This window comes from Myzus persicae, unplaced genomic scaffold, assembly GCF_001856785.1.
Source record: "Myzus persicae strain clone G006 unplaced genomic scaffold, MPER_G0061.0, whole genome shotgun sequence".
Taxonomy (NCBI): domain Eukaryota; kingdom Metazoa; phylum Arthropoda; class Insecta; order Hemiptera; family Aphididae; genus Myzus; species Myzus persicae.
In genome coordinates this window covers 12,885-35,349 of record NW_019101568.1, presented here as the reverse complement: position 1 = coordinate 35,349, position 22,465 = coordinate 12,885, and the positions used below count along the sequence as shown (strand labels likewise).

Sequence of the window (22,465 nt, the reverse complement as noted above, 5' to 3'; positions counted from 1 at the left end):
TAAAAAGACGCGACGTATTAAAACTAAACTGTTTAATTGCTGTTTGAACATAATATTTGAATAGCAACTTGCATGCGCTTACGTACACTTTAATACGTATTTAGTCCGTGGTAACAACGGCCGACTGTTCAAATAAGTATTTTGCCGACTATCCGATTTCAGCATCAAAGATTAAAAAAACAACATATTTTATCGTTTCCCTCAGTATTAATATATTTTTATAATATAAACAGTAAGTATGTAAAAGCATTACAAATACAAATTTAAATCACTACAATAACATACGATTTAGGCGCATTATAAGACTGTGTACGCATTTGGCGCTTTTGAATGATAGGTACCTACGCCGCCGTTCTAAATTGAATATCTGGAATGAAACATCCATGTTGGTGTATTGGATTTTGGCACTTTTGTACATACGCGATACAATTTATATCCTTCTTATCTCGTTTTGGCGCTTATGTCTACCATCGATTTTACCAGCACCGGGTCTTTCGCGTGAGGAAAAATCGAGAATTCGAAACCATTTTCCCCGGTGATAAATGAAAACAACAAACGTAATAATTTTAAGCGATAATTATAAATTTACGTTTTATCGTCAACAATTAGTTCGAGGACATTTTTAATTGGACCGGTTCGATCGACCTGGCCACACACCAATACAGCATAACTTACGATCACTGGGCCTATGCGAGGACCACTACGGTATACAGTTAATTTATCGCCTTGTTCGGTCGGACGCCTGAAAACTTTTTCTAGCCGATTTGGTATATTTATAAACGCTCGCGCGGGCGCTCTAAACGTATAAATATATTGTATATCATACGATATACCATCGACCGCCCCCTTTTCACTCCGTTGGATTTATGTACCTATTTGTGTGTTTATATTACGATACAGAGTATTTTATACAAATATATGTATATATATATATATATATTTTTTTTTATCATATAGCACCCGCCAACGAAGTGGACCGGAGACCGTCGAAGAAGACCGGAAAATACCAAGACGCCGAGGCCGCCAATAGCAAGAAGGACGATCCGACCGAAGAAGACCAACAGCAAAGTTCGCGAGCAGCCGCCGCCGCCGCCGCCGCCGCCGGTAAGTGTGACCGATAATGTGTGGCGCGGACACGCCCGTTAGTGTCGCCACTATATTATTATTGTAATACTGGCGCGCGGAGAACAAACAACGCGCCGGCCAACCGTTTGATTTACCGACCGGATCAGTGGCGATAGCGGTGGCAGAGAGGTAGTATTATAAGACGCGCGAGGGATGACCCTTTTGTTTTGTTTACACTGTATAAATCACTCTTCTACTCGAAGAAGAAATTTCTTATTTTTTCTGTCTTTCCTCCGCCCCACTCCCCTTTTCGCCGGCTCGACCTTTTCCGTACATTATTCACGTGGAGACTTTTTTACTTTTACTTATCGCCATATCAAACGGGCGCGTTTTTATTTCTCGTTTCGTCAAAAATGTTTATTTTTACCACATCACCGACGTTCTCCGGAGCAGTGCGCGTTTAAAACCTATTTTTTCCGGCTTGATGTCCGTATATATATATATAGCACCTACTATATACATCGGCCATCGACGGCGTCGTGTTTGCGTTACTCGTTACGCTCGCTACGGTTAACCGGCTCGGGGATATAATATAACGCAGAAGTATAATAATAATAACAAATATTATATTTGTTCTCATAGGGTATATGAATACAACATTATACTGTCGATACACGTCTTACGTATTTTTTTCAGATGGATATTTGTACGAATAGTTCTTCTTATTATTATTTAGATGGTTTATTTTGTACTTCAGGGTTTATTTTAATATTACAAGCAATTTTTTATCGAAATTCTAAACTGTACAAACTCACTAGAGCAATAATGAAACAAGCTTTCTTAATGCTGATGACTATTTCTTTGAACGGATCACAATAGTACATTTTTCTGACCATTTTTATGGACGATTGGATGAGTCATCAATTTTCGTATACTATTTAATTACATTTTAGAGCTACATAAAACTATACTTTTTAGTTGACTTTTAATCAATACTCCAATCTTCAATTTGATGTATTCTTATAAAATTAAATTTTAAATAAAAATTTTATTAATAAAAATGAATTTAGGAGAAACCATTAGTCCAACGTGCATAAGAAACACCCTGTACATATCAATGCGTTTATTATTTCAATTTTGCTCCGTGCCGCGTTTAATGGAAATTTAATACGTCTATACACGCCCGTCCCTTCGAGACCTCTTCTGATACCTATACCAAATTATAATGCCGGTTAAAGTAAATTCGTGAAACAGAAACAAAAATCCACAAACGGGTCTTCGTCGATCGGCTATAAATTATAATAATACATATACCTATTGATATATTATGCTCTTCGATTGACTATAAATTATAATAATATACCCGGGGTCGTTAAGTCGAGAAGTTTTGCGAGCCATACCGCGATAAGTGCAATGCTAATAAGAGCCCTGCAAACAAAAAATAAACACTACACTATAATGTACATTTTATACCACTATAGATTAAATTAGGTGTCGGTTTTATACTATATTATATACAACAACATAGTTACCTATTACCTACCTATTTTCTTATTTTTATTTATATATCTATATAAACGAAATCTAAGGCTATTAGACGTAATAATGTTTTTTAATAAAATTAGGTTGGATAGATACATTATTTGAATTTACAAAAAAAAAAAATTATGTAGAAATTGTTAATTCGAGTAATTTCAGTATGTGGCGTGGTTCTGAGTAAGTGCTTAGGAAAGGTGGTCAGAAATTTCCAATTCCCCACAACTTCCTTTCCTATGTAATATTCTGTATTCGGTTAAGACGTGCTTCAATGTAAGGAAATGCCATATTATAATTAATGTTAATTATATAATTATGTGAGGGTATTCTTTTTTCGTTAAATTTTAGTCGTTAGGCTTGCGTGACCTACCGTTTGAGATCAAAGTGTTGTTATATTATCTATTGTTATAAATTATAATGTTGATCGAAGACATTTATACGTAAATTAAACGATTTGATAAATTATTGATTTCTTATCATCATTAATGCATACATTTTAAATAATAAATACAATTTAATTGTTTTGACAAAGATAAATTTCTAAGTTATTTTTTATTTATTTATATTACACATATACCTACAATAATTTTTTACTACTAAAAAGTTTTAAATTTTGTTAACCTGTGAAAAATAAAATACATTTTACAACTTGGTTAATTTATTTTGTTTAAGTAAAATTAAAAATTAAAAAAATTAAAAATTAAAAAAAAAATTAATTAAATTAAAAATTTTTTTTACACCTCATAATACCCATTTAAAATTAAACTTGGTTAAACGTTTTTACTTATTGCTTTATTTTCTCAAATATATCTACAGGCTATAGATTGTAAATATTTGTTTTAATTATGTAATAAGAAAATTAAAATGTATAAAAAAACGTATACACTCGACAGGGGTGAGGCACTTATGTAAAATTAAATTGTTTATATGACTTAATGAATAAAACATTTATACATCTAATGGTAAGGAGACTATCTGAAGTTATTTCTTATATGGATAGCAGATCGTAATTTATAATATAGAAAATTAAAAATAAACCGAGGTATTATATGTTTATACTAGGTGAGTATTTTTTTTTTATTAATTGACCCACGCCAACATAGGCCATTAGGTGGTTTTTAGTAGATTTTTAACTGTGAAAGAGGGTACTCTTGGTTTTGTACACGTGTATGTGTGGCAAGGACTTCTCACTAAAAACACTGACGGCCACCCATCCGGGAACTAGTGGCACTGGCTGGTGCTTGCAGCCAGAGTACATTTGTGAATGAAGCCAGACACTATATCACGCCAAGCCACCCAATCATAATTGTTAACAATACTAATATTATTTCAATATGATGTATGTATGTACTTGACAACAATGATAATTGAAATGTGAATAGGTAGTATTCACTATTCTTATATTCATTAGGCATCTATTACATTGTTGAATACAAACAGTGATCATATTATTATTTAAACCTTTAATTACAGAATTATAAAATGCACAATAGTAATATACTCTCTTGAGAGTATAATATTATTCAACTCGCTGCGTAATAAATTAATTAGTAAAATACATGGAATTAAAACAACCGACTCCTACTCCAAAGGTAATTATTTATTCTTTTTAGTTAGTTCTTCAGAATATTATTAAAAGATAATATTTATATTTTTCCCTAACCTTTACTCTAATAAGGTGTAATTATTTGCTTTTTCTTGATTTTCGTAACACAATTTAATAGTAATAACACTAATAACTATAGTAATAATTAGTAGTAATATGGTTAGTTAACTAAATAACTCATATAGTCATATTCAATTGAATATGCATTTATTGTAGAAACAACTATACATACTTTTTACTATCAACACTTAGGTAAAGTAAGTTAGCACTCTGTCAACTTGATTAAATACATAAGTCCATATACACTGAATTTTAATTTTAAAATTGTAAATACATACATAAATAATATTTCACAACCTTAATATTGTTTTATAATAAAACGTGTATGCAATTTTCAGGAATTCCATTAGTATGATTGCAAAGTAAACAAATATAATATTGCATGTGCATTTTTAATGAACTATGAAAACATTTTTTTAAACAATATTATATTATGAGAAATCCTAATATATTATAAAAAATACCATAATGTTGTACTTTGCAGACTTATTAAAATGCTCTTCGGCATTACTCTACATTTTTTTATTTCCCTTTCTTATGTCACCGAACATTCAGTTACTAAAGTTAGTTCAATAAATTAATGAATAACTAATATAAAAACTAATAACTCCAAAGTATAATATTTGTATGTAAGTTAGGTTAGCCGGCTAGCCGTGTAAATGTTTTTTTAGATTATACTAAAAGAAAATAATACACTTTATTGATACGCCTTGTTATCAAAATGGTGACCCTACATTACAAAGAACGTAGGTACATATATAGGTCTACCTACATAATATGGAGTAATCGACATTTATAGAATATTACAAATTATTGAAATAAATAATATTTTTTAATTTTATGTTTTATAAATGTGTGATATTATATTTTATTGGCCTCAGTATTTTATTTTATCCATGTATAGTTGAAAACCCAAAGCATACATTATAAATTAGTAAATTTTATAAATTTAACTACCCAATCTAGTAGACCACAACTATGAACTAACAATATTTAAATTTAACATTTTAGACTTCTACTGAAACATTAGTATTTATTTGAATTGGATAAGATAAATATAAGGAACATAAGCACTACTATTATTTCGTAAAAGTAATAGAAATAGGATATTATTGTTTTCTGAACCACGCTTTATTTACTAAAAATGTATGACTCAGTAACTATTTAATTTCACTTCTTAAATTTTAAATCTTTTTCGTGTATAAAGATAACAATAAATATTAATTAAAATAACAAGCATGTATTAATTAAAGAGAATGTTTTACTAAGTATCTTGAAATATTAATAAGTGAAAAGCTAAATATACTTTTACCTAAAAATAGAATAAACAAAACAGCAATATGATCGAACTAAAAAATATCGTATACGAAATAACTTATACTTTTAAATATAAAACTGTTTGTATATTTTGAAAAATGTAAATATTTAATATTCTTAAGTATAATAATGATAAGTACCTATCAGTGTTTATCTTAAATTTCAGAAAGAAAAGTTTACTTCTTTGATGGGTTAACACAATTTGTTTTTCATTTGAGTAAAAAGTGAATGAATCAAGTTAATAAGAACCATATGCAATCTACCTAAATATAATTTTCATACTCATCTATAAAGTATTAGCTTTCAAAAAATGTTGGTGATCGTTTATATTTTGTTAGAATGAACGTTTGCCAAACAATATTTAAATGCATCACTTATACACCATTCATGAAATCAGTATCAAAAATTGTTAATCATTCAAGCATTTTAATTATTTATAAAAAACTAAAATGGTTAAAAGTAACCTAAATAAATAATCGCGTATTTCAATTTTTTTTTTCGTTGTCATTACAGTTGTCGTTTAAACAAAAACAGAAATAAACATTTATTTAATTTTGATCACGAAATCATTTCGTTTTTCTGACAAGAGAACTTGATGTACACCATATATTTATATAATAGGTTCTCTACATTTGTTACACTTGTTATGTTTTCAACTTACAAATTCAACCATCGACAAAATATGATGTTTTTTCGATGCTTTCATTTTAACGGGAATACGGGATTATAATATTTTAGACTAGGATTAAAAGTAACAATTTTGTCCTTTCCGATTACTTTTTTTTAGTCATTCCATAAAATCATATTCGATCGCATGAACCAGCTTCATCTGTAGACCGTAAAGCGTATAATATAATGTAGGAAGGTATATTTACATATTCGTTCGGTATTTTGACTAAAACCATTGTTCGTTCAAACAGATTTCATTTGAAACGCCTTTTATCCCCCAACGTAATATGCATTGTTATTATAGTACTACTGCGCGTAACCTATTTTAATATCGAATAGATCATAAATACTGTACAATAATAGATATCTTGTTAAAAAGACAAATATTCGGGTTTTGAATCAGTGACGATTGTACACGAACTGTGTAAGCCATTATATATTAGTGCGGGGTCGTTAAGCTGTTGTGGGAATACTAATTAGACAAAATAGTCCGAGAGGGCGACACCACGCGAGTCAAGTAATTAATTCTACAAAGTACCGATTTGGGCTGAGTAGAGAATCATTTGCAAATTATAGCGTCTCGGCAATAAAGCATGACTTACACCGTGAAAGTCATATGAAATAAATAAATTGATTCGGCGGTGGAAATTATGACGATATACGCACAAATACGAGTACAACGTAGAAATAGTAATGGCAAATAAAAATATATGAAACGCTCAAAAGCACTGGGACGTACGGCGGGTGATTTTTCCTCTTCACAAAACTGCAATAAATGTATAGAAGTATAGAACTATAATATTATGTGTGTAATCGAAAACTTTATGCTCGCCGTAAAAAAAAATAAAAAAATATCCAATTGAAGGCTGTCGCTGTTAAAATATATAACTCCAGAAATCGTTACTAGTTTTACGCGAATTCGATTAAAAAAAAAAGGACATATTTTTAGTATCGCAGTAAGAAGCAGATTTCGTATGTTCACTTCAGTTTTACCGACTTTACACTATTGAACTTCAATATCACAATTATTACCCACTGTGCGCTCTTGTGATATTATAATTTTAAGTGGTTTTTTTTATTTAGTACTTAATGTATGAGAGGGTGTTATGTGTGTAAATTGCACTTTTGAATAATATAATAAATTCAAGTAGAAAATGCTTACGTATCACAACGCATCGTCGAATGAATATTTTTATTTCGCTTTCCAGATCAATTGACCACGAAATCCTCTAGATTCTTTTGTTTTTTTTATGAGATTCCAATTGGACTTTTTTAAATCTTCGAGGCTTTGATTGTATACTAACACGTTGATGGCATATATAAAACTTATCTCTATATGGCGGTTTATATAAAAATTCTAAGTACGAACACGAAGTCAAGCACGTATAATATCAAATAGTTCGTTTCCCAAGTTTCGTTCCATACATATTATAATAACACGAATCATTGAATTTTAATTTTTTTGCTCTTCGACAAAAAATGCACTTTTCTAAATTCTGTGTGTCGTTGTGTTTTATTGCGTGATGTAAAATATTAGATGTACATTTTATGCACTGAAAATACAATTTAAGGATTTATACATAATAAAATTATCTACTTTTTGTTTTTATATTTTTTTATAATTAGCTTGTATGTAATATTATGAAATCTGTGTTACCTAACAGTAAAGCTCTGCAGTAATTTGTATTAATACATTTTTATATCAAAAAAACTCGTATGTGAGTAATTATTATTTTTTTAATACCTAAACAGGATTTTTTAAAAATGTTAATAGTTTAAATTTTTAATATTGTTTGGAAACCTTTTATACACCCCAATGATGTTATTAATTGATATTAATATCGTCGTATCGATTAGTAAATATCATAATAATAAACGATAAATTATTTTATACAATTGATGTAGAATAGATCACCATAACAATAAATATATACACATATGCATATTATGTATATTTTATATTATTTAAATGGTAAGTAATATTTTACAACATTCTTCTAAAACTCGAGGCAATTTGAAATAAGCTATTCAAGTCTACTGATTTTTATTCGTGAATTACTGAAAACTTAACATGATATGGATCTTAAATTATTTTCAATCATGTCGTTTATCATCCAAACTCTGTGCAGTTTGTCCGAGAAAAGCGGCCGTTTGTGTATGTGTTTTAGCAACGATTTGTCAAACCCACTAAGGGGTGGCTGTCAAGAGAGCTCAGCTTTATTGTTTCCTTTCTCGCGATTCTTGTGATTTCTCACGCCTCTGGTGCAGTCGACCGACGGAGGCGGAGTGTCGGAAATGTTTACATAATCTATCGTTGTACAATATTATTATAATTATTACAATCATTGTAAATAAATCACGTAGAAAATGTATATTTAGGTAAAATTCATTACTTTCAAATATTTGACCAAGAAAATGCAATGAGTAGTTTTATAAAATTGACAAGCCTATAAATATAGTTCATAAAATCACCTTAGCCGACAGCACTGGTGGGTGCGAAATTGGATTCATTTGTACGAGTGAACATCACGCTTAACAATAGAGTATTTGAAGTAGAAAAGTGCAAACACTCATCGATAAAATATGACGATTCGTCTAAACGTATAGTTACCAGCTGTTCGCGCACTCAACATCACGAAATTCATCGGTATCTTGCAAAATACATTTGATTTATTGCATTATAACATTAGAATATTTGACAATACCATATGAGGCAATCATAAACACATCAAATAAAATTCTACTACAGTTATATGACAGTGATCGTGCATTATTATAATGTGCATAAACTGTCTGTGTCAGGATAACTATGCGATTCTACTTAAAAAATTAACTTTAGTATATAAAAAGCTAGAAAACTTAAATCCACTTATTGCGTATCTTTTCGAATATGTTAGATGCAATACCATATAAAATAATTATAAACATAAATCACATGATAACTTTTATTACTAAGTCCAAACTTATCAGTAATATTTAATATGTAAACTTTATTTCATGTAAATAATTTAGAGTTAAACTCTTTGTTGCCAATGGCCATAGTTGCCGAGGCTTAATTCAAATAATAAAAAAAAAATTATTATTTTGTAATAATGATGTACTTATTAGGTACTTAATATTTGCATCAACACGTGACAATATTATTTCTTGATGTTGTTTTTATAAGTGTAACATTATTATACACAATAATATGTTATAATATATTATAATTTTGAAAGATTGCTAAATTGCTTGATAAAAAACTTAAGTTTAAGAAAAGTTATTCATAACAGTTCTATAGATATTAAATAATTTTTATTTATTACTAAAAATATATTATAATGTAATGTAAATGAAATTTATGTTTTCAAGCTTTGAATTATTATACGTGTCATAAAAATTTAATTATACTTTTGTCGTTAGTTCTTGGATAAGTTGATTCGTTAAGTCATAAATGTATAATTCTTCATAATCTATAAACAAAAAAATTAAAAACACAATAAAATGTAATCTATGTCCCACAATAATAATTCAAATACTATTTTTAATTTTAAGATGTTATCCAACAAGTTAAATTTGTTGAAACTGTTTTAACAGTTAATTTGTATACATCAAATACAAGTTTGTTCAATGGATAACCTAACCTAACCTAACCATAATATTATGTTTCTTACAAAATGGTTTCTAAGATGAAACCTAAAATATTTTTCCAAATAAAATTACTCAATATTTTAGATAAATCAATTATTTAAGTTTTGCATTTTAGATTGTTAAGTTATCAGAATTAATTTTATATGTTTCAAAAGGGCGCACTAAATCTTATATGAACGATAGGTACAATTAATATAATTTTTTTTTGTTTTTTGTTTTGCCAAAGTGTAAATTTTAGTATACATATTAGAATTGATTTTATTCTCTGGTTATTACTTATTAAAAGATAGTGGAAAAAAAACAAAATTTTAACCATTAAATCTGAAAATGTTAAATAAAATAGAAAAATTACATGTTTAATACTGTTTTGTTTTCTCTGTCGAAAATCCAATAACAATATACTTGTTTTCCGAACAGGACAAATAAACTGTGATATTTTAAGAATAACGTCACTTTATTAGTTTAAGAGTTTAAAAAGTAACACGGAAATCTTCTACCATACAAACAAAGTCTCACCAAAATCTACGTAATATAAATATTCGGTCTCGCCACCGAATTTTTAGGTTCTTTATTTTGCCCACTCAATAATGTTACAACCGACTTACATCATTTCTCGTTACTCTGCCTATAATCTGTATTCCAGCATTACTTTTTACAGCCTACTATATACGCTGGAGGCGAAGTATTGCTAAATTCAGTGCTTAAGTATAATGTTCTATTAAATACTGGCATATTTCAACTATCATAATATTGTGGAATTCTCAAGTCTTTATTCATCAATTTTGAATAATTCTTATATTATAACGTGCACATTACATACCTGCATATATTATGATGTACACATGATATCTATTATAGATACAACATAGCATATACATGTATTAATGATACCTCTTAGAATATCGTGCAATTATTACGAATAACTAATAAGTATAAAATGTTTATTAAAATCAATCAATAGTATTACGTTTTGAGGTGTTGTAAAAATATATATTTATAAATCATTCAAAATCGCGGCGCCTAATAACAAAAAAAAAATATATCTACACATTTTAATTTAACAGATCGTAGAAAAACAATCAACTACTAACACATTATTATTGTTTTCGCAAACGATGCGTCGGTCCAGTAGTATTTCGAATGCAATGACACGATTAATTTTACATCGTTTTTAAAAGTTTCAAATGATATGATGTTTGCAGAGACACCTGCAGCTGCCTCTCACTGCTGCGTGTCCTGTTTTTTTTCTTCTCCGCCGCCTCGGCCTCCGTCAATTAATAAACTGTTATTTATTATTACGTGTAAGATAGATGTTTACATGGAATATTTAAGTCCACTAGCCGCATACACATATATAGCGTACACGGCGAAATGTCTCGCATATACCACATAAAATAATATTTACGCAGACACGCGAAAATTCACGAGTGCGGCGTGCGCGGTGCATGGGTGGTGATTTTTGTTCTTTTTACTATTACTATTTTTTTTAAATATCAAACAATGCGTGTGTATACGTGTTGCAGGCGACAACAATGGGCGGCCGGCTTTGAGCAAAAAGCATAAAAACGGATCTACCAGCGTCCATCCCTCGGTCGGTGTGACGGCCGCAGTTTGGATAATAATAACACAAAGGATTTTTCTGTTATGAATTCGTACATTACACGACGTATAGCTACCGCAACCGGGGCGAAAAGACACGATGGAGCGGCAGTGTGCGACACCACTATTCTGCAGCACGCCGTGAGAATGAAAGAAAACCAGTGGTGAAAAAAAGGCCCTTTTTCGTTGTACAAATGTATTTTAATATGAGATATTATGTGATGCGTGTATTACGTTTTTTTTTTTAAATTATTATTATTTTTATTACTGGTGTAATTTTTCTTTTTTTCCGTGAGCCTATGTGGTAGAAGACAATTTAAATAAATGTGTAAGACGTAACTATTATAATGTATGGATATTGTATTGTGTATAGGTACGTGCGTTTAATGTGTGTTTCGAGTCCATGATATTTTTATTATTTCTCGTAAGGGGTGTGTCCCAATATTATAAGAACAAAACATTTGGCGCTAATGGTGCTCTCTGGAATAAAATATAATTTCCGCCCCAGGGGAGTGAAGGGTTGTGGCTCGTTTGCGATCTTCGGTGCCTCACGACGTATGTATCCAAGTACGCGGTGTGGATGACTCAGGTGGGGTACGATCGTAAAAGTGTCCCCTGGGAAAAGTGGGTGGGGGGATCACGGTGGAATAAAGATAAAAAAAAAAAAGGTAAAAACGGGAGAACAGGAAATAGCAATCGTTACATTTTTTTTCACTACCCCTCCGTAACGTGCACTCAGTCTTTCATCCGTTAAGAACAGTCTTTTACGAGCATACATTTTTTTCCGTGTCGAAAACATTGTTAACATATACAGCGCGATAGGTAGGTACCTTCTAGTGGAAAATATTGACTCAAAGGCTGTTCGCTAACACGTATTATTCGTCTGCTCTCAAGTCACTTCTCTTGTATGGCATATTATATCCGGAATAAAATAAACAAAAGATGATTTTCGTCGCAAGATAGTTTTTTTTCGTTGTTATTTGTTTTATACCTATACACCTACGATATAATGTATAATTTTTTTTTTTTGTAGTATTACTCCTTATGATGTGGATATAAATCTCCACCACGAATACAAAATCATAATAATAAAATAAACATTTTTATAATATCGTGGAAAAAATGTATGAATCAATTAAAAAATGTCTTTCTTTGTGGGCGTTATGTTTACCTGTTGGACATTAACTTGTTTTATTAATATTGATTTCATATTGGTTTTTTTGTGTTGTACGTACCTAAGTGTTAACGATAGCTCGCTGTATTGCAAATTATAACTAATTATATAAATTGTCCCCACGTTCAAACATTGTATTATAAAATCTAATATTCTACTTTTGCTCAATCGAATTTAATGCATTTTTTTAAAAAAACCGTGTGTATTAAATTTAATGTTTTTTAGAGATTATCAATTAAACTTTTATTTTATAATTACTGATTTTTACTCAACCTGGTTGAAATTCATCATTTAGATTTTGAGATGAAATGCAAGGTGCATATTTTCAGTTTTATACCTAATATAACTTACAGTTTATATAACATAAATTAAAAATTGTATGTATTCTTATGTACTATTATTATTAAAATAACGTTAATACAATTATGTTATTAAAATACATAATCAGTTAATTTCGTGTGTTCAGGTATCTGTTGATATATAATAAAATAACATATTAAAAATTAATTCTTTTAACCCCATTAAATAATGATATTATATAAATAGATCAAAATAAAATAAAGCTACCTGTAGTTAATACAGTTTCATTTAATACATTCATAGTATACATTTTAATCAGTTTCTTTTTGAGCTACGGATACAATTTAGTAATATTATTTAATAATGCCAAGGCTGGGCAAATTAACTTTTTTATTTTTTAACTGATTAAGTTAAATAATTATAGAAAACTGTAAGTAAAGTTTTAAGTGAAAAGTTATATTACTTTTTTTAAACTAAATAAAAACAATCTAAGCCAAAGCAAAATAATCAAAATGTATAAAAGTACCTGTATACTATAAATCTATAAATATTCACAAAAACAATGTAGATTATTATACAAGTGTAATTGAAAAAATAACCACAGATAGGCCATATTATAATGATAGAACCTTGTCAACAGAAGTTACTAACTATTTAGGTAAATTTTTGTATGGTTAATTTTTATAGAGATCATGGCACCAAGAACTTGTCATTTTAAACGTCAAATTGGTTAGGCTGTGTGATGTTGTTATCGTTGAGATATTTGACATTTTTTGTACATATAATATATATTATACATTCATACATTTGTATAGATTAAAATATATTTTTAATTTACATGGAGAAATGAATTAACTAATAAGTAACTGCATATCAAATAAACAGATTTCAATCGTTAGGTTAGACGTTAGAAATTACTTTTAAAAAATGTAACTCGTTATATATTATGTAGCTTAGTAAAAAGCAACTTCACTTAAATTGTTTAACTCGTTAATGTCCAGCCTTAAATAATGCTACAAATGCATACGAGTATAAAAAAAGAACACAGGCCGCGTATTAGTTATAGTAAAAAAAAAAATCACACATAGTCTATAATTAAAAATAACGTTATAATCGATAACCATTTATTATAATAAGTTGTATGGAGTTTATGATAAATATAATTATATTATATGTTATAGTTTATATGTAATTATTATTGTGTAAAACATGAATGTGTAAATTATATTTCCGATTTTAAAAATATAGTTTAAAATTATGATAATATAATTAGTATAACTATTCTACTTTAGATGTTCATTTTTGTAGTTATGTATAATATGCGATGTTCTATTGTTTCTATATTTTCTTATGTTCAGTTTATCTCTTACAGTCATATATTTATCTATCCTAATTAATCCCTGATCTCTTTAATTAAAACAATGTGATAAACCATTTGAATTAGGTAGACTTTTTCCTCAAATTCAATTCAACATACCTACTATTCTACATAGAGTTAATTTTTAATTGTAATTGTGATATATCAGCATAATATTTACTATGGTAAACACTAGGTAGAGTTATTAGTTCCATCATATTATACAATTAACCAGAGTCCAGAGAATAGCGAGGTGTACAACAATGTCTTAGTTATAAAAACCCACTGATATTGCTTTATAGGTTTTAAATGATCCATTTCAAAGGCACTTCAACCAAAGAAAAAAACAAAATATAAGACATCAATCTGAAGTTATTGAAAAAAAAAACAATGATGACACATTTGAAATTTCATAAATGACTAAAATTAGGTTAAAAGTACCTACGTTTTATTTATTATAAAAATTGTACTGTTTAACTACATAGTATAATAACGTTATCAGTATAAAATATTATGGAGAATTTTGAAATAAAAGTAGGTAACAATATACATTTAAAAATATTATCCAAAATTGAATAGTGTGTTGATTTAAAAGAAGATTTATAATTTTATTTTGATATTTTTATTCTTAAATAATAGTTTCATAATATCAGTTAATAGTGGGGAAGTCAACAATCTTACTAACAACAATTATTATTGTTGTATTATAATAAGAATTTCTAATTATTTAGTTGTAAAAAAACTAACTCAAAACTATTAATAGTTTTGTTTTTAATTTAATATGATATTATATTACTATTATCATTTTTAATTTAATTTAATTGTTTTATTTACCTATTCAAAATATACCTATTCCCATATAATTCACGTCATGTAAGCTCAAATCTTTAGTTTCATACTTACATTTATCTTATGTTGTAAATAACCTATATTTGTTATTATTAAGATAATATTGAAAACAATTTGAAACATAATATTAATGATTATTGTAATTATTATTGAATAAATATAGGCATTTAAAAAAATAGCATCTATTGTATCTGGTTTCTAAAAGGATTAAATTGAATACCTAACTAAATTATCATGATAGTTATAATTGTGCAACTTACTTTATGAATGGAAGTTATTAAAGAGTGTATATCTTATAAATCTGGAATTTAAGAGTAAACTAAAACCATTCTACTATTAGTTTTATATTTTGCAACCAAAAATTATTTTCCCCGCAGTTTAAGTTCTAATTATAGATGGGCACGTAACTTCAAGTAGCCTCCCGAAGCTGTCGCATCGAGTCCAAACTGGTGCCCATATTTTGGAAATTATTTGAATATAAATCACAAGGCACCGGGTTTTATACTTACTCGTATGCAACTCAAAAGAAATAATTATACATTCAATCATTCAAACTACAAATTTATAATTCTAATTGAAAATACCAAATGAAACAATTTTCAAATACCTACCTATTTCGTAAAATTGATAGGTATGTCGGCAACTTAGTAAAGTATGTATAAAGTTATTGTATTGTGACTCTTACTAAGGATATTCGTCATTTTATCAAGTCATGAGAAGCCGGTAATAATGTAACGATAGTGCATGACTATTGGTTCAATTTTTCCGTTGCTGTTACTAATGTCATCGACACATTTTACGATAACTTTATAATTACACCTGTTATAATATAATCATTGAATTTCGTTTATTACTCATCAATAATCAACTTATGGATTATATTTTTTAAATAAGATTATCCTCGAGTCTTTTGATAGCGAGCTATTGCAGCTGTATGATACAGCATATATCTATGATTAAGGATTCATATTTTCATCGTGCGTTAATAGTAACAGCTACTTTATAAATGTTATATCACCGTTGATTTTCTTACCGATTAAGTAATAAAGTACACATACGCATCACCACCGCCATAATACTGTGTAATATATTAATATACATACTTATATTGAAATATACACTATTTAGAATGAGAAGGTACTAGCGTCGAGTTCTTGTGGATATATCGTATTCTGTTCTGCGGCCAATATTCATAAAACTATTTATACTCCTTGATTGTATTCCCCATCAAATTTAGACTGCTAGTTATTTATATAAAAGGTTTGTATTTCTAGGCAAAAAATACATTTTACAAACATTTTCAAATAGACAATAAATGAAAAGTTTACCTAAGATAGATTATGCAAAAATTAAGTTTTTTTTTAAGTCTGTAGTAGTACTATAGTAGTTAGTAACGTCGCTTACTCACTGTTAACATTATTCTCTAAAATAAAAATATATGTAATTTTTGTGAACCGAATGAGGTTTAAAAAAATTGTTAAGTAGATCATTCTTGAAATTAGGTCTGTGTGACTGTGTTATTAATTTTTTGTTTTTTCAATTGTTGGTGTTTGAAGTATCAAATTGTTATATGTTATTATAATCGTTATTGTATATTTAGCTGAAAGTTATAAAACATTGATTGAAAATAGAAAGCTGAAAATTATTACAAATTATTTACAGTAGTTTGGATCCGGTAAACCAACTCTTGGTGATGGGGGTGGAAAGGTTGGTACTTGAAGTAGTCTATTATATATTTTGTAACTTGAATTGTGGTGGAAATATGAAGTTGTAAATTACCAATTAGTTACGAAATATTGTCAGTCACTTGAAAACGGTTAATTGATTAGGAGGATTTTAGTGGATAGTTTTTCGTATAAAATGATTCTTCATTCAATTAACATTTAAAACATACATTACAGTGATATACTCAATGAAGAGGTACAGTCTGCAACAGAGATGTGCCGATATGCGGGAGGTTAGGGGTTAAAATATATCTCCCCCCACCCCATTATCCGATAAATAATCTTATTTGTGTCTCGCCTCATTATTGAACATTCCTGGACACGCCACTGGTCAGTACCTCTACTGTACATCAGAGCAGTTACCCACTTTTCCTCTTTTTTTATGTGGAATGCACTAATGCCAATTAATAAGTAGAGTAGTAGGAAATTTGACTTTTGAGTTTTGATCCATAAAATACCAACGAAATCTCCTTTCCTACCACAAAAGATATTGAAGAAGTTACAGATTAAATTATATTTATTACACTTTAAAAATTGCCTATACTCTACAGAATAATTTTAAAAAAACCACACATTATTGGAAAATCAATAAATTCATCGAAGTAATCGGGGTGGATCGATCAAGATCTAATCATTTACAACGATATTCTGTTTGATAAAACTGAAACAATTAAAATTAATGGAAGGCGTTTTGTACCATTCAGTTATAATATTATACTCATTTCCGGAAGACTTGCTTTATTACCTTTTTGGATTATATCTCTTACTAATAAAATATTATGTTTCTGTCAAAAATATGTATTTTGGGAATTTGGTGTAAATTATGACATTTCCGAACACATAGAAACTTTCTTTCATCTCTCTTTTTTTAAAAAAAAAAAAAGATAAATCTTAAGTCACCAATTATTGACCAATCTCTATGATCTTGCTAAAAAATTTTAAAAAACTTGTAGACAAAATTATTTTTCCCTTTTGATATTATATTTTAATTAATGAACAAGACTTTCGTCCTAAACGATCAACTATAACTAATTTATTAATATAGTAAAATACCTAGAAAATATTGTTTGAAAAAAAAAAGGCTACCATTCATTGGTAATTTATAAACTGAAATTATATGGTTTAACTCCTTTCTGACTAACTGTGTTCAAGTAGTTAAATAAGAACATTTTATAACTATTTCAATAAATGTATTAGGCGTATATGGTGTGCCCCAAGGAGATAACTTATTTCCCTTACATTTTCTTTTTTCACTAACGATATTAATAATGTTCTAAATTACTCAAAATGTCTATTTTGTACTAAAATTATATAAAATATACTGAATATCGCATTTAGAAGATTTTGATATTATGTAATTTTATCATTTAATGGATAACTAAATTACATTTATAATGTTCAATATAATTATATAAATATTTCCTGCTATATTTAAAGGTTATAGATCAAGCATGATAATCCCTATGAATGTAACAATAAAATGAATCATAGCTCATGCATTTCATCCATATTCATACAGTTTATAACGAATACACAAGGTACTCTAGCATTGTTGGAACTATGTATTTACCTATCATAGACTCAATGATATTAATAAAAATGTTCGTACTTGTTGGAGTTTCCTCTTCGACTTTAAAACAAAACCTTTTTATGCCAAACTTGCCTTTGGTAAATTAATAATCTGCTTTGCCTTATTAGACAACGGTATCAAATATTTACAAAAATGATTCTTAAACGTGCATTATTATTGTATAAGGGATTCTTACATACATTATATTATTTTTATTACTTTTTTTATAGGGTGAATATCGCATTTTTGTTGAAAAATTTTATCGTTGTGAATCCACAAGAAATCATACGTTACAATTTAATTGTTATTTAAGCAAAAGAACATTAAATATAACTGAATTAAAAGGGAATTTTACATTATTGGTACCATTTGATGATACGGTTATAGTAAGTAGTTTGCATCGAATTATTTAAGATAAAATTTATGACTTTTTCAACAAATTATATTTACACAAGAAAGTAGATTGCAAGTAAAATTATTATTGACATTTAAAATTGTTCAATTCTGTTTTATATTTTTTCGTTATAACTCATTAGTTCTTAACTGAATTCATAAATTATGCTATTAACAATTACCATATTTTCTGAGAGTTACCGTTGTGCTTTTGAACCACATGCCATAATCTCTCATATTTTCTAATCCTATTGATTTTAAATTAAGAGAGAAAACATTTATTTTTTTTGATTAATTATTGTTCATTGTTATCTTACCACTTTGCCTTAGTATTAATGGTTTTTTTTTATTTATAGCTTGATATAAACTTTGCGTCTTGGAGTCTAAGTGGTGGTTGGAAACCCAATGCAATAGTTTACAAAACAAGAAAAGCATGTACCCATTTTAAAAACGTTTTAGGAAAAACATGGAATTCTGTAATCAAAGATTTTAATATACCAACGTCTAGCTGCCCAATACCAGTGGTAAGGTACAGAAATAAATAATTAATTGACCGTGTTTTTAATGACAATGAGATGACTTGGTGATCGGTGAATTAATAACAACACAAATACCAAACGTCATGTTAGGCTTCCGTCAAAAAATATTAATTATCAAAGTATAATAATTATTAACAAATCATATAAACCGGTTCTGCTATCATTGCATTATATGAAAAATGAATCCGAAGAGAAATTATTATACATTTTTAAGGATATTTTATTATATGTTTATATATAGATAATTAACATAAGTAATGCAGTAGGCTATTTTTATAAAAAAATCTTTACCTAAAACCCGCATATAGGTACAGTAATTTGTTCTAATAATAGTTCTTATATAATTTCATATAACAATATAAGTTTACAACATTTTATTGATTTCTATGTCATAAACTTATATGTACCTAGAACTAGAAGTACCATAGAATGATTTCAATAGGTTCATTGGTATAATTAGCTTAAACCACTTATAGATGGTTTGAAAATATCACTGTGAATTGTTGTGGTAACCGGGAAATATAGAGTGATCGGTCTTATCATTAACAGTTACTAATTACGGATGTAACTACGGTAATAGCTTACACAAGTGATATTTTACCCCTATGCCTCCAAGGAAACTTTTACCCCGGAAAAATTAATAAAAACGGTTAACTGACACAATTAGGCAGTATAATATAAATATAAATTGAAATATAACTATACTTTTTTAATATGTATAACTGAGAAATAAGAATTGAACATTTAAAACAAGGTTTCACGAATTCCACTAAAATTCACTATTTTTACAGTGACTACTGACTAGCAATTGAACATTTTCTCATCCTTAAAAATGTACAGTGGTTTCATTTTTGTTATCATATTATTTTTTAGATAATTCAAGTTTCCTTTTTAAAAGGTCGAATTGTTGATTTCTTTCAGTTTTTAATGAATTTTGATCTGTGTATGATATTATATTTGTTTATTTTTTTGTTGTTTCTATAATAATTTGAAGGTTTAGATTGTGGTGGTTACAAATGGCTGATCAATTTTTTTATCTTCTACCTAATTATTTATTTACCTTGTGATGACAAACACAAAAATTAAAAACTAAGTAAATAAATAAAATACACATTGCTGTTAAATCAATTGATTCATTAATCCGCTCAAAATATATAGTTCGTACATGACTAAAACTGCGATTTCCAATTCTACAATTCGCCATCATATTATTAAGTGCTTATTTTCGTTAAATTTTTACAGGGCACATATATTTCATCAGGCTTGGATTTGAGGAAACTAGAAGAGCATAACTTTCCCAAAGTATATTTTTATGGAAAATATAAAATGACGATTTCATTTAAAAATGAAAATAATAAACTACTTGGCTGTGCGATACTAGAGTTGAGTCTAATACGGCCGTGGGAAAAACCAATTTAATTTAATAATATTTGTTACATTAGCACCAGGCACCTATCATATTTTTCTAAATAAACCAGAAAAACAATCACTACCTAATTATTGGGCTTTCTGACTTGAATACAGAGCACTTAAAAAATAATATACAACTTTACTTTTAGAAAGTAACCAAGATTAAATTAATTTATTGTTTAATTTGATTTTTTTTAAACTTCGTTTATCATTGAAAGTCATACTATTACAAAGTTACAAAGATCAAATAAAATTATTTTTATTCATAATTATTGTTTAATTTGATTTTTTTAAACTTAAACGACAATTTCGGAACCGCATAATCGTATCCACGCATCCTGGGGGGAATCCCGCTCCCATTAAATTTATAAAAGTGAAGATCAGGAAACCAATATTATACACCAATTATGCAGACTTTGAATATTGCACTTTGGAGTCTGTTAATTAATGATCATCGATTTGTATACTGAAATTACAACAGTATATTGTAACATTTGTCACATCTTATGTAAATAAGTTACACACTTTAATCCAACACAAAATATACATACTGAACACTTTTCAGCCCAATCCAAATTCTTTTTTATTATTTAAACGACATTCTACCATCAGCTCAACTTGTATTTTACCATCAATACTAGGAAATTCAGGAACATTATTAATATCATTAATGAAAAAAAGAAAAAAGTAAGGGAGATAAGTGATCTCCCTTGGGAACACCATATAATACATTTTTTTTTTTTTTTAGCTTTTAGTAATAAACTATAATAGCTCAACAATTAATACATATAATACATTTATTGAATTAGGTATACAATTTTCGTATTTAACAGCTTGGACACGATTAGTTAAACAAGAGTTAAACCATGAAAGTAAAGGATCTCTATATCCATATCATTTTAGGTTTTAAATTACTATTATTAATTTATAACTAAATACCCAAAATACATGTTTATAACACCTTAGAGGGTGCAGCTCTCTATGTCGTCGACGACGAGGGATGTGTCTCAAGTGAGTACTGACTATACCGGTAGATAGTGCCGTTATTGGTGTTTCAGTGGCGAGAGCTGCGATATCTGCTCTGTATTATTGTATTTGGTTTTATATATTTTCTCATGCACACAATATGGACTTTTATTTAGCGAATAATGAAGACGTTATTCGTGCCTCGTATTTAGTGGTAAAAGTTAAGGACCTACAGTTTTTCAGCTCTATTCTTAAATGACTGTTAATTTATTTCGATGTATAAATACAAATTTTTCAAAATATTATATACATTTTTTTCAAATCATGTATGTACAATGTACATCGGTTAATATGACAATGAAAATATATCGACAAATTACAAAAATGAGATAACATTCAAATTTCTATTGTATAAGTTGCTTTTATGTAGCATATACAGTCTTACGTAACACTGATTATGGTTATTTGTAGTTAGAGGTCATCACTCATATATATCATATATTTATAAGTTATCGAAATATATGAATTGTAATTTAAAAAAAATAATAACTCAAAACTATTTGAATTGATAAGCTTTTAATGAACTATAGTTGTTAATTACATATTTATGCAAAATTCATTATACAAATAAAAGACTGCAGGACTAAATATTTTCGTGTGGTGGGATCAATTCTATGAAGTAAAATCTACTCGCAATTGGC

General features: G+C 28.3%; 2 protein-coding genes across 2 annotated transcripts in view; both read left to right on the top strand.

Moving 5' to 3' along the window:
* LOC111029603 (neurotrimin-like) overlaps positions 1–11,762 on the top strand; it is a 146,287-nt gene extending 134,525 nt beyond the window's left edge. The window contains exons 9-10 of the mRNA XM_022308665.1: positions 958–1,104; positions 11,407–11,762. Coding sequence (XP_022164357.1) covers positions 958–1,104; positions 11,407–11,531 — 272 coding nt within the window. The 3' untranslated portion in view covers positions 11,532–11,762. The remainder of the gene's footprint in view (positions 1–957; positions 1,105–11,406) is intronic.
* Positions 11,763–18,418: 6,656 nt separating this feature from the next.
* LOC111029549 lies at positions 18,419–20,807 on the top strand. Its single transcript, XM_022308577.1, has 4 exons — positions 18,419–18,554; positions 18,687–18,842; positions 19,206–19,373; positions 20,631–20,807. Exons 1-4 carry the CDS (start codon positions 18,447–18,449, stop codon positions 20,805–20,807), a joined length of 609 nt encoding a protein of 202 aa, XP_022164269.1. The 5' UTR covers positions 18,419–18,446.
* The last annotated feature ends 1,658 nt before the right edge of the window (positions 20,808–22,465 follow it).

What these genes read in the sequence shown, in the direction of transcription:
- LOC111029549 (XM_022308577.1), top strand. Translation starts at nt 18,447, where the DNA reads ATGTATTTACCTATCATAGACTCAATGATATTAATAAAAATGTTCGTA. An exon ending in TTATGCCAAACTTGCCTTTG is followed by an intron (nt 18,555 to 18,686) that starts GTAAATTAATAA and finishes CTTTTTTTATAG; the next exon opens with GGTGAATATCGCATTTTTGT. An exon ending in CTAGCTGCCCAATACCAGTG is followed by an intron (nt 19,374 to 20,630) that starts GTAAGGTACAGA and finishes AAATTTTTACAG; the next exon opens with GGCACATATATTTCATCAGG.